Below are 17,765 nucleotides of genomic sequence, written 5' to 3' on the forward strand. Positions count from 1 at the left end.
ACAAAAATGACAAAAATGACAAAAATGACAAAAATGACAAAAATGACAAAAATGACAAAAATGACAAAAATGACAAAAATGACAAAAATGACAAAAATGACAAAAATGACAAAAATGACAGAAATGACAAAAATGACAAAAATGACAAAAATGACAAAAATGACAAAAATGACAAAAATGACAAAAATGACAAACATGACAAAAATGACAAAAATTACAAAAATTGCCAAAATGGCCAATAAGTCAAAAATGACCGTGCAAAACTTTGCAAGACACCAGCAGCGTTGTCAGCTAAAACTTTTTTTGTCATTTCCAAAAGATTTCTCTTTTTATAAGTTTTAATTTTTTTTTCTTATATGATACTTTTTTCTTATATGATACTAAGTCACGGCCTTTGACAAAGGTGTTCTGCAGAATTTTTTTTAAAAAGAATTCATAGGGCACAAAATAACAGATTGATGATTTCCACAGTAGAAAGATAAATTAAGTTGAAGAACAAAATATTAAATTATTTCATACAGACCAAAATCTTCTATTCATAAATTATTTAAAAAAAACTCTACAAAAAAACAGGTATAAATTCTCAACCAAAACGAAGCTTTTTAGACCACAGGGTGACTATTCGATTCATTACAATATCCAGAAAATTTAAGGCCAAAGCTGAAAGCCAAAAATCTTTTTGCGCTGAAAAATTTAGAGCAGCTTACAAATGACTACTTTTGTTTTATGAAAAACTTCAAAGATGAGGGAAAAATGTTGTCAAATTTTTCATAAAGTGCATAGCTACTGGGGCTAAGAAACTTTACTTTCAGTACTTCTTCGGTTGAACGCGCAATTCAACAAATTTTTCGTAAATTTTGGAAAAAAAATATTACGACAGATTCATAGCTTTAATTTTAAGAGTTTTTGTAAAAATTACACCACAAATAACTTAAACTTAAACAACTTAAAAAAGTAAATATTCACATATTTTTCGATTTCTTGCCTTACTTTCCCAACCCTGCAAGAGACGGGTCATATGTTGCATTATTCATAACTTAGGATCATTTTTTTGTTTTCGAAAGATCAATCCAGAATGTCAATATTTTTTTTTTATTTTGAAAATCATTTTCTAGATAAAAAAAAAACACATGGACTAAGAATTTGTAAGGCAACTAAAATAATAATATTTAGAACAATAGATCCATTTCCAGTTTTCTCATGCTTTTTAAAGTATTTTAGCTGTAACTTTCAAAAACTGCTTGTTCAAACTTATTCATTCAAATATACTTAATCAACATTTGCAATATTGACCATAGCCGTTTTCTCTATATAACACCAAGGTGACAGCATCAGTATTCTCTAGTGGACAAAATGGAAGCACTAATTCGAGAATTTCGTGTAACGCGTGATAGCGTGTATTTGGACACGACTTAATCAAGGATGATAGTTAATATTAATAATTACTTTTATTCCTATTCGTGCATCATGAAAATTTTAGAAACTTGAATAAATAAAATGATAAAAATATGTTTAAGAAAATTTGTCGATGTTTTGAAAACATGAACCGACAAAATGTGTATCAGGGCCATTGTTTCCGATTAACTTCTAATGAGGTTTTTTTGTTGATCACTATATGCCCAGTTGATTTTAAGATTTGCCTGCGACAATTCATTTATTTTCGAACCAAATGATTTGAAAAAAAACTGCTTAACTTTGCATAAAATATTTAAGAACTAACAGTTTAGAAAAATTATTCTTATTAACCCTGGAAGCTTGTTTTACTAAACTGAGTCAGTTTGGAGTCATTTTTGAATTTCTCAAACCCTGGGGTCTAAAAAGTTTCGTTTTAGTTTAAAATATATCCATGATTTTTAGCAGAATTGTTTAGTATCGTTTATTTGAGTAAATTTAAACGTTTAAGTTTGTATGGGAAAATTGAATATTTTGTACAGAAAAATCAAAATCATTTTGGTTTCTTCTATGGAACCGAGCCTGCTTATGGTTATTGTCGTAAAAGAAGAATATTCAAAGCTGATATCCAACATGGAGAAAAAAAAATGGCAAATATTTGTTTTTCATGTAACAAATAATCTTTTTGAAATTTCTTTATTTTTAAATTTATAATTATTGATACAGGTTAAAAAGAACTCAATGCTTTCAAATGCTTCCCGAAAGAAAAAACAAAAGGCTCAAAAATCTACATTAAATACGCAAATTCGCATTATTTTTTTAAGGATGTGAGTAAGTTTTCAACGCACTTCCTGTAGTTTTCATGAATTTATTTTTTTAGACACTTTACCACGTTTGAGGCGTTGGTGTCTTGATAATTAATTTATTAATTATTATGACTATTTTGCCCGGATATTGCCCGAATTTTTGGTTGCAGTTTTTAAATCACATGCCCGGATTTTGCCGGGTTTTTTTTTATAAAATTTCCCGTTTTGTACGTGCTGAAAAATTTCTGGTAACCTTATCTTAAATAAAAGCGATCAGCGATTGTGTCTTATATCGAATGAACTATGCTGAACGAATCGATTCCCTTAAAGATTTTCGTGCTGATTAATGGAAATTGAAAATTAAATCCGATTTCTTAAATAATTTCTTTATCATTGTACGTAAACTAAAGAAAAAAAAGATGAAAATTTATTCGAACGGCATCCCTGATCAACACGTTTAACGATTGTCCAACAGTGGTGCCAGGAGGTATTGTCAAATAACAGGATTTAATTAATTATTCAGGACATCACTAGATTGCATAAACAAAACATAAACAGGTGATGTAGACGCCTCAAAATATGTCACAAAAGTGAGCATCTTCTTGGCTTCATATCGAAATACACTATTGAAATATCATCTGCACCGAAGATTAGCATCGGTGAAATGGGTTCAACTACTTTATTGCAGATTTGTTCGATGTTTTCATAACTTTACTACAAATTTGATTCTTTTTTTTTTAAATCAGGAGAACTCAGGACATTTTCAAAACCATTTTTAAAAAACCAGGACAAGTCGAGAGTTTTTCAGAACGGTCCTCGAAAATCAAGACAAATTCTGAAAAATCAGGACACCTGGCATCTTTTATCAAAGCTCCGAAAAAATTCATAGGGTAATGCTTCCATTTCTGTCACCAAATAGCGCTATTTGTGTCCCCTGATTTCTCATTAAGTGGTGTATATTGGTTAAAGTATATCTGATAAATCTGATAAATTGGTTAAAGTATATCTGATAAATTGCAAAACTAACACATTTTGCGCAAAAAGTAAGTTAAAAAAGTGATTGGGTTTAGTTAAATGTCGATTTTAGTACACTCCATTTAAAGGCGGGGTTGAGTTTAAGAGGGTCGATAGAAAATGTCATCAGGGTTCTTTGGAAGAGTTTTATACAACAGAGTGCGCTATTAGGATGTATGTATGCAAATTTTCAGTCCATTTCCAAAAATAAACCAGATATTGTCAGGATATTTTATGCCAACGTCGATTAAAGCAAGCGTTCATAGCTAAAATGGCATAGACGTTTCAAAATTACGTTTATATGCCGAGATCGATTGAAAAAAAGGCCGAATTATTCGGCTTTCATATCGGACTGACATGGACAAATTTGAAGCACATTGAAGTTGAAACATAATTTTCGAAATTGCTAATTTGTTCCTATACAATTTAAAAAATTTCAAGTAAACAAAGTTCATTGCGTACTGGAAGATGTTACATAATTGATCGATAGATTACAAAATTTGAAGTAGGTACATATATAGCAGGGCCGTAGGAAGAACTGAGTCATGGGGGGGGGGGGTTTGGTGATCAATTTTTACTATGAAATTTTTACTCAAACGATGCATGAATAAGTAAAAAAAAATTTATTTTGAAATACTATGTGATTATTCATTTTTAAGTTCTTTTTCTTAGTCAAATAGAAACTAAATTTTTGTGTAAAATAGAAACTTTTGAAAACACATCCTAAAATCTTTCAGATGATGACTAGAATATGTATAAAGATTCCTTAAGCACAAAATAGGAAACTTACTCTCATCGATGGTTGAAATTTTAAATTTGCATCAAAATCTGGTGAACTTAGCATAAGATTGCAGAAGTTCAGGGCAAATCCGGGCTTTTTAATTTAAAAACTGGCAAAATTCAGAAATTCTATTTCCAAATTTTCAATCCAAAATCCAGTCAGTATTCGTGAAAATTTAAAAACTATTCAATACAAATAAAAAAAAATTTCACCGAAGAACACAACCAAATTTTGAATCCTATTTCAGTCTCTTTCAGTTTCCTAAAAAATCGTTCAGGTTTATTTTAACAAATTTAGCTTGTAAAATTTCATTTTTGGGTGTTTAAAATAACCCATGCAAAGCTTTCAATTACGAAAGAAAATCCTAAAAATAAATTCAATTTTCAAAGGTAAAAGTAAAAGATTAAAATTTTGCAGTACAAATCCGATTTAACTCGTTCCTAGTTAAAGATTTTAGTGTAAAATTTGGTTCTTGAAAGTACTGCAATAATGATAATGTTGAACAATACGTCAAACATTTGGAATTCCTTTCAATTTTTGTAAGAGAATATACATGTTCCTTTATCATCAATCAATTTTCATTGAAAATCAATACCTTTGAATCGTTTTTTTTTTGCAAAATGAACTATAATTTTACTAAAATTTTATCATTTTCAACTCAATTGTGCAAACGAAGTGACTTTGATTGAATTTTAAATCGAACTAACAATCAGAATTATCATCCTGCGATCTCTTCCAATTTAAATTCTTACCTAAAAAGTCGTCTTAATAAATTAATTTGGATTATGGAACTCATTTACGAGCTAAATCTGCATCTGATTTTTTGAGCCTGAATTAAAAATTTTCAGTCTGTTTCGGAATTTAAATACGTTTCCTAAAATGTTCATTAAATCGGTTTCTGAATTTCGGAATTAGATCCAAGAATTGAAATTAGTTTCTGAACCCTCAATTATGAATCCATAATAAAAATAATTCGGATGTTTTGGGTTTCAATGAGTATTATTCATTTCTTTTATGTGTATGGGAGAGTGGGGAATCATGGGCCACTTTTTTTCGTTGTTCCATAACATCTTTATTATAAAAGATAAAATGAAAATAAAAAATGGGGTAGTTTTCTACATTTTCAAGGTATCATAAGGTATTTTTATTAAATTTTTAATTAGTTATTTTTCCCAAATTCTGACTGTTTAAAAAAAAGCAATATTTTTTGGATTTTGAAAAATTGTGGGAAACCGTGGGCCACCAAATCCAAATTAACCAAATAACATGAAAAGTTTATGAGTTGACCCAAAACTGTGATTTCCTAACCCATTTCGTCATTTTAAAGCAATTTCAAATGATCAAATAAAAAAGAGAGCTGTGTATGATCGCATAGATTCCAAAACCTGGCTCGCAAACGTTTTGGCAAAATTTCTCATATAGGATGGACAAAATATTTTTTATAACTCTTCATTTGGCATAAGAAAACTTTACAGATAGGTAAAACGTATTTTAAGTTCTGAATGTGTATAAAAACATAAAAATATAGGTGGTTCAAGATGTGTGACTCACGATTCCCCACAAGCTATGATTTGCAAATTGGTTGCGTTTGTGTGACTTATTGATTTTTCATAAAAAATTCCTTTTCCTCGTGAAAAATCATGACAAAACTAAGATCGTAAGCGTATGAGCATATTTATGTTATGCACTTTAGGTTCCCCATCAATGAAATTAGCGGGTGTTTTTTAATTCTGTAAGTAAATTTTTCTAACTTTTTTTAGCTTGTTAAATAAAAGAAGCATATGATGCGTATTTCAGTCAACAACATATAGAAATAATTGCTCACGCAAAGCGACGACGATGACAGTTGGTTCGAGATTTTTATCTCAACACACATCTGAGATATTAAAAGTGGCCCACGTTTCCCCATGGCCCACGATACCCCACTCTCCCCTATCTAATTCGACATCCAAATCTATATTAAAAATAAAAATTTCGAATGATGAATCTAAATCGCTGTTTTGAAACTTTGTTGTGTTTGAATCTAGCATAAGAATAAAGTTCATGAATTTCGAATCTGAATTTGAGATAAAAACTTTAACTTTTTTTTTGTATTCGGAGCAATATTTACTTAATGTAAAAAATGGGTATGAATTTCGAAAATCATGAATCAAATTTCAAAAAAAATGTTAAACCAAATTTAAACGATGCTTTCAATTTTTGATGATGATTCGAACCGAGAATCAAGAATCGTAAACTGGATACATAATACGAAATTTGAAAACACAAATACAATTTCGATTTTGATTATAAGGAACCAAAAGAAAATATAGTAATAAGAAATGTATTACTGTCCATAAGTGAGAAAATTTTGAAAATTTGTAGCTGAATTTTGAACCTGGGATTAGTTTTCGAGGTTTTGGCATCAGTTTTGAGTCAAGATTGTTTCTATAGAATAACCTTACTCCATCCTCAAAATTTGATAGAAAATTTAAAATTTTGAGAGTAAAGTAGAATACCTCGCTTGCTTTTGATGGACCCTCATGGGGGGGGGGGGGGGGGTTTTACCCCCAAACGCGATTTTCCCAAAAAAAAAATTATTTTAGAAAAAAAAAGGTTTGTTATGTTTGGTTTTTTGCATATCTTCTCTTATATCTTATATGTACATACTTTGAATTAATGTTATAGAAATACCGTTAGTCCTTTTTACATCTAGGATATTTTAACAACTTTTTAATGTATTTAAAAATTTTAAAGAAATAAAAATGTTGAAAAAATATTTAGAACAAATAAAAAGAATCAAAAATTGGTAAACGCATTTTTTGGCCATCAGACAAATCTCATTTCTAACCGGCTGGCTGAAAATTTTGGCCACTCATGTTCTAACAGAGTATCAATTTATAATGTAGGTCATTTTGATGAATTGTTTTCTCAATAATCGCCTACAGTAGGATTCCATATCAATTTATGGATACTCAGTGAAAATGCAGCGAAAGCTCATGTTCTGGAGACTGGAAGTTCTGGAGACTAACTGTTTACTAAAATTTTTCAGGTTAAATTCAGATTATTGAAAATTTAATTACTCTTAACTTTCACAGAACTTCGAACTACTTCAAAAGTTTTTTGTGCAATTTCAACTCGTAACTTTTACAAAAACGGTTGTTTGGAGAACTTTTAACACTTTTATTGAATTTGTCGTCAAACATTTGTTATTTTCTATGAAATCAGCATAAAATTTGCGAAATCGAAAAAAAACCCGTGATGACAGTTTGAAAAAAGTCTACTTCTACATTTTTCTAATACTCGAATGAACCATTTTTAAACTCACACGAACCCAAGGTGTGTATACAAAGGAGGTGTTACCGTATATCAAATTCCCGATTCAGCCATTTTGGCTATATAGACTATGCAACTGCGGAACTTGTGGAGTTTGTTTACCAACAAACCGCAGAAAGGCTGAGCAAATAATCTTATGCTTGTAAATAAACTTATTGAGAGCCCCGCTCACTCCTCGCCTAATTACAGTGAAAGTCGGAGAACCTCGTGTTTTAAAAAACCTTGCACGGACCATTTAAATTCCGTGCTACAAATTTAATATGAAAATATCTCTAAATTTCATTTTCAATGCAATGATTTGTTTCCCTCTGAATTGTCTATAGCTGAAAGTATCGATTGGATAATTCCTAATAGCATCCATGAGCTTCAATCATACTGTCAAAGGGATAATGCCAGTAATTTCAATGCAATTCTAATGTCTGCTAGGTGCAAGAATTCATTCAGCAGAGCCATTCTGGGAAGTATGCTAATGGGCCGAGCTATTTAAATTTCCTCTCACCTTTTTCCGGTAATGACTTCCTTTTAATAAGTTAGGAACTCACCGGTCTTCCTGTTCCTGAAATTTATCCTTCCGAAAGCATTTCCACAACGGCTTCATTATGGCTTCCTTCTTCTTTTCTATCCGTTTTTCCTCAGATCCTCCGGTAGTAACGCTGCAGCTCGGATCAACACTGGCCATCGACGACATCAAGGAGGGGGACGACATCTATTTCGAATGCAAGATACAATCAAACCCGGCCTGGCGGCGTCTCTCTTGGCTGCATAATGTAAGTAACTACTGGCTTGCTCAATGTTTACTGTTTGCAGGTGAGTGGGTGCAAACAGTAGGTATTTTCCGGATTGAAAATATTTTCCGGAGATTCTTATGCACTTAATTGAGTGCATTGTTTTCCTTCGTCTGCTTGAGCACATTTGCAGTTGGCAATTTTTGCGGTGCCTTAGATGAGTTGAATTGTTTTCCGGGACCAGAGATTAGTGGGCTCCAGTAATTGAATTGTTTCTATAATGACTATCTGTGCTGTAAACCTGTACCAATTTGTGTTCGATTTTGAAGATTTGAGCAAATTTTGTACTGAATCAAAGCAATCGAAAGATTCCCACGGTACTGTGGTTGAGTTAAAGGGAATCTTCCGATTGCTTTGATTCAGTAGAATTAATTGATTTCATTTGATCGTATTAAAATTTTCAAGATCTCCGAAACAGATGGCACATAGTAGATTATATTCGCCCCCATTAAATCTCTGAACTTCTCCTTGACTTCAAAATAAAACTTAATTTTCCACTCAGTTAAACCACGAAGTCTCATCCTTAAACGGTTTCCGCGCAACTGAAAAGGGAAAACGCGACGTCTTTAGAAAAACTGCTTCCTATCATCGACACTGTTGCTGTTGAATGACTAAATACACGTAAATCGCTCGGTAGGTAATTGAAATTCATCCCACAGCATCTTGTCGGCACCAGCTACGCCATTTTGCGGCACCACCAACTCTCCGATTGTGGGTGTAAGAGGACTAAGAGAACCCGGGCGGCTACCGTAGAAAGGAGGCCCGCTCTAGGATGCGGCATTTGGTTCGCGGACCTTCCAACGAATAGTAAAATTTGCTGCTTCCTACCCCTCATTCTACCTAGTTTCGCTTAAAACCTCTAAACGTACTGCCTACCTGTTGTGAATCTAGATACAGATTTATGGTAGGGTTGCAAAACTATAACTATTCGTTTGTGGTAAATATGCGAATAAGTTTGATAAGTTTGATTGTTGCAGAATCAAAGCTTCCTCTTTTAATTTTGATTTTCCTGCAAATAAGGTCAGAACAAATTTGAATTCCTTTTTTTGTTACTTCGAGTTGAAACATCGCTAAGGGGGGATAGTAAAAAATAATCTAAATTTTCAATACATTGGAACAAATTGGACAAAAGCTTGCATACAACGAACTTTGTACATGTTTGTAAATACGTGTTTTTTTTTCATCCTCTGAGACATGACCGTAGGATCGGAGGGGGGGGGGGGAGTTTGGGTGTAAAACCCCCGCCATGAAGGTCCAAAAAAGCAAGCGAGCTATTCTACTCTACACTCAAAATTTCAAATTCATAATCAAATAACGATATTAAGCAAAGATATTCAAGTGTAACTATCTGAACTAAAAACTTATACCGAAACCTCAAAAACCCATTCCAAGTTCAAAATTCTGCTACAGTTTTTCAAAATTTTCTCACTTGTTCATAGAATAAGGTTGTCAGATTTTTTTTCCGCACGTATCCGGGCCGGACGAATTCGGGCTGTTTTATATAAAAACCTGGCAAATCCGGGTATTTGATTTCAAAAGTGTCGACCAAATCCAGGCAAAAGCGGTCAATTTTGGTCAAAACCTAAGAATTGCCCATCAAAAATCTTAAAACTTAAAAAACCTTACATAATAATTTTTTTAACTTGCTGCAAAAACTTTGGACGCATAAATAAAAAAAATTACAACACAATTTGCTTATTTTTAAGTTTGATTTAAGAATGAGAATGAGAACAACGGGCTTTTCCAATGAAATCTGGGCAACCGGGTCGGACCGGACTGTTCCCAAATTTAATATTAAATATCCGGGCCAATCCATTTAAAACCGGGCAGTTTGGCAACCTTATCATAGAAATTCAGGTCTAAATATTAAATTTTTAATTCAACCCATTCTGGAGGTTCTGGTTCCATATTCTTAAACCAAAATTGTATTTCTACATATTTTCGTATTTCTGATTTTGTACCAAGTTTAGGATATTTGATTTTCACTTCGAATAATCATAAGAAATTAGGAATGAAAAGCTGCTTTGAAATCATTTTTCCAATTCGGTTTTGCATTTCATATCAAATTGGAATCATGTTTTTGCATTTTCAATATTTTAATGTTAGTTTTCCGAATATGGAAAAAGAAGGAATTTGTATATTCAAATTCGAAGTTCTTAAACTTTATTATAACACAAAATTCAAACATTACAAGCTTCTAAGTGGCGATCTAAAATGGGAAACCAGATTCTGATTCATCATTCAAAATTCACATTTTAAATCAGATTTCACAAAACAGATTAAAAATAAATAATTGTAATAATGAATTAAGATATAACCAGCACTACAGAGTTTAAATTTTCATGAATGAGGGCTTTTAAGATTTGGCTCATGTAATTCTGATCTGGAATTAAGATTCGGAAATCGTATTTTTTTGTTTATTTTGGAAATCGTATAGAAATAGGAAACAGATTCGAAGTTCAATTTTTGAATTAAGGTTTAGAATTCAGATATAGATTTAGCTTGTGAATGAGTTTTTCATTCAACATAAAATTGTTGAGAAATCCAAGAGAACATAAACTTAAAATTTTGCTTGTCAATTCAATTTCCAGATATCAAAGTTTTTAATCAGAAAAAGTTTGTACAAAATTCAGCTGAAAATTACAAATTTGAGTTAATTTTCTTTGTTTTGATTCATGCAAAATATCCCTAATTATATTTTTAAAAAATCATCCACAGGATTTTTCAGTATGGAATTGATTTTTTATGAAAAATATTAAAGAAAAATAAACCTAATCTTCACCTTAAAAATCATAAATTTAGTTCAAGTTTGCATCACACGAATTTGATTCGAAAATTTTTTATCTCTTACTAGTTTTTTCTCTAAAATTTTATTTATTTTCATCAAAGGCTAGAATCTTGAAATTCGCAAAAGAGTGATGAAGATTGGGCTTGTTCGATTTAAGTATAGAATAAGTTTTTTTAAAGAATTTGAAGGCTACCCTGAAAAAACTTATTTTATGCTCAAAACAAATAACTTTGATCTACCAGACTTTTAAACAAATTCAAAAACTTTAATCATCGATGAAATCGAATTTCATATTTTGTTTCTAGAAGATTCGTAAAAAAAAATCAGCTCCCCCTTTAGGCTGAGGACCACTTTTCTAAAGTTACTTTTTTAAGGTTTTATTAATGACACTTTACCATCCTTGTGGCATTCGTGTCTTCTCTTAAGTTACAATTTCATACCAAAACTATTAATGAGAACTTAAAAATAAATAATTATACAGTAACAAACATAATTTGATTTATTTTTTTTATTTGTGCGTTTTTAGACAAAAAATCATAGGTAAAAATTAGTCACCAAAACCCCCCCTCCCCCCATGAGTCGGTACTTCCTACGGCCCTGCTCTGAAATGATTCATCCCTACTTCATCCGTGTCTAATTGATGTTTCTCTGTTTGATGTCTTTTTTATCATTTTTTTCTGCTGTTTTGGTTTTTTTTACCTACAAAAAAAACTGTTACAGTCAAAGGTGGCGTTCGGAGCAAAGATGCCATGTGATTTCGCCAAAAAATCAGGACACCGCGAAGAAACAATCAAGATTATTCAAGACACCAGTTGACTGGTGAAAATAAGATGCATTCTTCTTAGATTACATAAACGAAGGCAAAATAACTGTGCTGTGGACGCCATTATTCATGCAACAGAAGATCTTAACTTCTTGGTTGCTTGCAGTTCATATCGAAAAATACCTTTTAAATATCATCTGAACCGAAGATTAACATAGGTTAAAAAAGTTGAACTGATTTATTCCAGATTAGGCCGGAACAAATTTCAAATCTTTCTTTTGTCACTCGGAGTTGGATCATCGCGAGGGTGGGGGACATTAAAAATAATGCAAGAAAACATATAAATCGGAATACATTGCACAAAAGCTTGTATGCAACAAAATGTCATACTATATCATTGCACAAAACCTATAAATCAAGTAATTTTTAAAACAATAATTCAATGAAGTCAAGAATACAAAAGGTGAAAAAAAATCCACCTTCCAAAATTTGTATGGTCTTGAAATCTTTCGGATATTTGAATTTTTTGTCAAAATTTACATAAAATACTTCAAACTTTATTTAGTTCCCCCTTCGGGTTTTTTGGAAATTTCGAAAGGGGGGGGGGGGTTGACAAAAGATGAAATTGATATTTGTTCCAGCCTTATTACAGAACATCAAGCTCTCATCATTTAGCTTAGCTTAGCTTGATTGACTACTAACATCTATCTGAATCATTGAACCCGAAATGCTCTTCTACAATTTTTCACAGAATGATCTTCATTGAAATAATATATCGATTTTTAATTGTGAATTGATGATTTGATAAATGTCTTTTATTATTTTAAAATAGATGCATTTGAACACCATGATTACAGGCGTGGCTCAGTAGAAAGAATTCCACATTGCTAATGGTTGCTACTCCGTCATTGACCGAGGCTAACAATTTTGCGCAGAGGTCAAACGTTTAGCAACTCATTCTCTATGCACTACACTAATACTTTCTTTTTGACCATCAATAACGGCGCCGTCCACGTCCTAGTTGTCAAAAGATAGGCAGGAAAAAAGAGGAAGGGATGAAAGAAATGAATTTGTGCTTAAGGACTTTAAGCTAACAACCTACTGTTTCCGACTTAAAACTATTACGGAATCCGAAAGAAATGACCGACCTGGCACAACTTGCTAGAGAGGCTAGCCGCCTCAAGCTTGAAATTTTGCGACTGAGCGAAGTCCGCTGGCCTAACACTGGAGAACACAAGACACAGTCCGGGCAAGTACTGCTTTACTCTGGCATACGAGGAGAACATGCTGCTGGGGAACGAGGAGTTGGTTTCCGTTTAAGCCCGCAGGCCTACGCGGCCCTCATTAGATGGGAACCGATAAACGAAAGAATAATCGTAGCCAGATTCAGAACACGGGTTAGAAACCTTACAATGGTTCAGTGTTATGCGCCAACTGACGTTGCCGATTTGCAGGAGAAAGAGCAGTTTTACAGTCAACTGAACAGCGTGGTAGTGAAAACTCCGAAGAATTTTTTTTATTATTATATATCAAGTTTATTGAATTTCTTAGTTTCTGGATTGTTTTGAACGATTCGGACGGTTTGTACAGCTAAGACGGTTTTTTTTTTATTACAGTTAAGAAATAACCAGTTCACATATATGAACGCCTCTATAAGAATTGGTGCTGAATGAAAACCAGCTACAATTTACGTGAATTCTAACCAGCTACAATTTACGTGAATTCTAAGTGAGATCGACACGATGTGATGTTGAAAGCTGCGTGAAATCGGTTTAGTATCGAAATAATTTTGGCTTTGATTGTAGCTTTTGTTAATTACTTTTTGTTTTGTTTTCATAACCAAAATAATAATGACAAATTTCCCTGTGAGAGGAATTGAGCTAACGACACAATTATTTATCTCTTACTTTTACACTGACACTAATATTTTATTTGCCGGGACGGGGACCCCTATTTCCGGAGGCTCTTGCAGCGCATTCTGCTACGACTCAGTTATCCTGTAGAAAGGAAAAATAAATAAGAAAAGTTGATTGAATGCATTTTCGCTTGATTCCCTCCATCAAAGTTTTGACAGTGTCATATGGTACCAGTTTTACAGTTTTTTTTTCATGTTCTTAACATGTCCTTCTGATCTTTGACTGTCTTTTTGCTCTTCCGGAGTTCCCGCTTCATTATTGTCCAGTACTGCTCCACCGGGCACAGCTTCGGACAGTTTGACGGGTTTATGTCCTTCGGAACAAAATCGACAGAATTGGTCTCATACTACTCCAGAACACTTTTAGAATAGTGGCATGATGCCAAATCGGGCCGAAATAGCGGAGCTTCGTCGTGCTGCCGCAAAAACGGCAAAAGGCGCTTCAGCACTCAGATTTGTAGATCTCCCCATGTTCTGTGCCCTTTGTCACGAAAAGCTCACTCCTCAGTCTGCAAGAGCAGATGGCCTGCCAAACGAGATATTTGGAGGCAAGCTTCGACATTTTCTTCTTCTTAAATTTGTCATCCACATCGAACTTGCTCTTGCCGGTGAAAAACTCCAACCCTAGAATTTGCTTAAAATCGGCTTTTGTATACGTTTCGTCTTCCATCACGTCGCCCAAGTTTTAGCTGTCGATTGTTGCCGCTCATCGCGGTTTGGGAAGTTCTGTACCTTGTATGTATGTATGTAGCCCAGCTCTCTTCTTTGCATTCTGAGCGTTAGCCGAATTAATGCTTGAGACGTTGGGATTTACTTTAATCACCTTTTCCTCCGTTTTTTTTTTGCTCTCCGGTTCCGGTTTTCCTCCAGCTCTTTTGCCGTGGTCCAACATCAACCGCTCCTGGAACCGCTTAAACACTCTGGAGACGGTTGTAAATTTCAAAATTTTTCCCAACTGCTGGTGCGACAGGTCAGGAAACTCCAGGAGATTGGAAGGAATTTGTTCTCTTGACTCACGTTGGTTCTCCTTCATTTTCGTTTAGTCGAAAAACATGACTTCAAGTTTTACAGCATGTAAACAATACATATCAATGAGAAAATGTGCAAAATTTGGTTGATTTTTACCTAATGGTAAAAAAGTTATGAATGTGTCGCAATAATTTCGTGTTCACCCTGAGAGTCGATTTTCAAACAATGTCAGCTGTGTGACCCGTTCTTTTTTCTATTAGAATCACACGAAAAAGTGTAAAAGGAAAATTAAATTTTCCACTTCGACTTAACCTGAATTTCATGTGTCGTTTATTCAGAAGTAGTGTAGTTTCTTCAAAGCACACATAGAATAGAGGAAATTCAATAAAATCTGCTCATTGTTGAGTGTTGAAAGGTTGCTATGCAATACTTCACTAGGCACCCAGCAGTGATGTCAGTTGAATTGATTGTTTTTCAATGCCAAAAGATATATCCCTATTCAACTGCCAATTTATTTTGCCTAATAAGATACGAAGCTACAGTTTTGGACAAAGTTGATCAACGGAAAATTTTCGTTTAGTGAATTTAAAAATTATAAAAAACAAACCATAGGCAACTTCGGTTTCACAAAAGAAAAAAAAATTATATCGATTTTTAAGAACAAAATAATGAATTATTCCATACAAAAATAAAAGTTAAAATTTACCTATAAAACGTTGATAAAAATTTGAACAAAAAAATTATCGATAAGTTTTGAACCAAAACGGAGCTTATATAAGGCCCCAGGGTTTGAAAAATTCGAAAAAGACCCCAAATCAACTCACTCTAATGTACATAACTGTTTGTAAAAAATGTTTCAAAATCAAATTTTTCATAGTTGGTATGAAATTTACAATTTTCTTTTGCTTCAAATTACAAAAGCTAGTCTAACACAGTCGAAGCTGATGATCGGTAATCAAAAATGTGCTATAGAAGTTAGCGATCTCTAACTTAAAGCGCTAATCACTGACCACTTACTGAAAAATCAATGAAAAGTTAATCATAATAAATATTTGTAGCCGATTTTTGACATTTTTCTGTTAAGGCTGGGCTAGGAAGGTACTTGTACTTGATAAACTAGTTCTTTGAACTATATCCGCTATTTACTCTCTGGAGCCACTACCATCCATCGAATTTGAGTTATTCCCAAAACTACCTGTCTAGAACGTTAAAACATTCTTATCTAGAGCTAGTGGCTTTCAAAACTGTTTCCAGACACTCTTAGCTAAAAAGCAAGTCTTTAAATTCCCAAAAATGTTGCAGTTTTAAGACATCCGGTGCTTCACTCTCTGGAGCCACTCTGTAGTTCGAGCATCTCAAAGGGTGCGTTAGTTGAGTCACTTATTTTCAAGGGCATATAAATATATTGCAAATAATGCAGCAGATTTTTACTTTTCCCTATATTGAAGGAAATTAATTAATGTAAGGAGCTAAACAATAAAAATCAATTACCACCTGCTGATTAAATTATCCCAAATCACTTGAGAAGGAACAAAAATATGACTGATGGTTGTAATATCTTTTGGTTATTAAAACTCATACCAAATAGTTTTGAAATTCGCTATAATTTTTCATGTTTTCTAATTTTTTATAGAATACACATTTTTGCGCTATGAAAGAAAATTTTCAAAGTTTTTCGGACTTCTGGTACAACACAAAATCGTCAATAAAAGCTTGAAATTTTCTTCTTTTCTGGTAGACAAATGTTTCAGTTCTAAAATCCTTGTCAAACGTAAATCTTCCTTTTCAGTTATCTTTTCGAACTTTGTTAGTAGTTCAATCGAATGATTCATATTTTATTTATTAAAATGCAAATCAAAAATCAAAAATAAAGAATGTTGAAAATATTTTAATTTTTTAATCAGTTCATTTACATCGCATTACTTTAAAAAATTCAGAGCAAAAAAATGCAATTCGCTCTACAGAATATATAAAGCTTAGTCAGCAGCAAAACTTGTTTGTATTGATTATGCCTGCTGTGAAAAACTTCTGTTAAAAGTTTTGTTCGGTTAATGTTTGTAAATTTTTGCAACATGTGATTTTAAGTTGCTATCATCAATTTTGACTGTGATAACGACTTATGCAGCGTAGCTAACTGTTCAGTTAGATGTTCCGAAAACTTGATAATATCAATGATTTTATTTTTGACATCATTTACCTTACAGCTCCTGGCAACCCTACTTGAACGCAAAGAAATCATGCGGAGAAGCTTATCCGGTGTTTAATTATGCCACGTAGGAGGCACATAATTTTGTCGTAAAGGAAACAGTTTAGAGGAAGCGAATATTTTCTCAGATCAAGTTTTAATCAAGTAGATGAGCCAGCTATACTATAGAGATGAAAAAAACATGCCAATAATGTCTCATTATGCATAATACAGAGCGTGGAGTAGAATAATTTGCTGCAGTATTAACAAAAGTTTATTAAAAAGTGTGAAGTACTGAATAAACTTCGCCTAGAAATGGTAAATTGATATCGTTTATTATTATTTTTTACAGGGAGTTCAACTACCTCAGAATTCATCGTCTACGAAGATCGTGCGGACTGGGCAAAGTCTGGTGATTCAGAAGGTGACTCGCAGCTCAAGTGGTCCATATCAGTGTGGGGCCCTCAATAGTGAGGGTGAAACGCTGAGCAACGCTATAGTGCTGAACATCAAGTGTAAGTGAAACTATTCCGTTCCTAAAAAGTTGATTTGTTCTACAATTTTTCTAAAATTTTGTAGATGTTCCCATCTGCGACACCGACAAAATCGTCAGCCTCGGCGTTTCGATCGACGAGACAGTACTGATTAGTTGTAACATCATCACCCATCCACCCGCCAGCCGATTTTACTGGCGCTTCGAGAACTCCGAAGAAGTCATCGAAATCGACCCGTCCCGGTTCAACAACAACGGAACCAGTAGTCTGCTGGAGTACACCCCGAGCTCGGATCGGGACTACGGAACCCTGTCCTGCTGGGGGACCAACGAAATCGGAACCATGGCTGATCCCTGCATCTATCAGCTCATCACGGCCGGGTTGCCAACATCCGTCATCAACTGTGGCTGGAGCAATACGAGCACCTCGGTCGATGTCAACTGCCATGCCGGCTACGATGGAGGCCTCCGGCAACAGTTTGTGCTGGAAATGTTGTCCAGTGGGAGTCCCGGATTTGGGTAAAAACTTCCTACTTAGGAAATAAAACAGTTTTAAAAA

At 33.5% G+C, this 17,765-nt stretch overlaps 1 protein-coding gene across 1 annotated transcript in view; it reads left to right on the forward strand.

Moving 5' to 3' along the window:
• The window catches only part of LOC129744096 (nephrin-like), a 457,247-nt gene that overhangs the window by 428,274 nt on the left and 11,208 nt on the right, over positions 1-17,765 (forward strand). Inside the window, exons 9-11 of the mRNA XM_055736459.1 lie at positions 7,945-8,075; positions 17,066-17,228; positions 17,293-17,725. Coding sequence (XP_055592434.1) covers positions 7,945-8,075; positions 17,066-17,228; positions 17,293-17,725 — 727 coding nt within the window. The remainder of the gene's footprint in view (positions 1-7,944; positions 8,076-17,065; positions 17,229-17,292; positions 17,726-17,765) is intronic.

Source organism: Uranotaenia lowii, chromosome 2 (genome assembly GCF_029784155.1).
Source record: "Uranotaenia lowii strain MFRU-FL chromosome 2, ASM2978415v1, whole genome shotgun sequence".
In the NCBI taxonomy this organism is placed as follows: Eukaryota; Metazoa; Arthropoda; class Insecta; order Diptera; family Culicidae; genus Uranotaenia; species Uranotaenia lowii.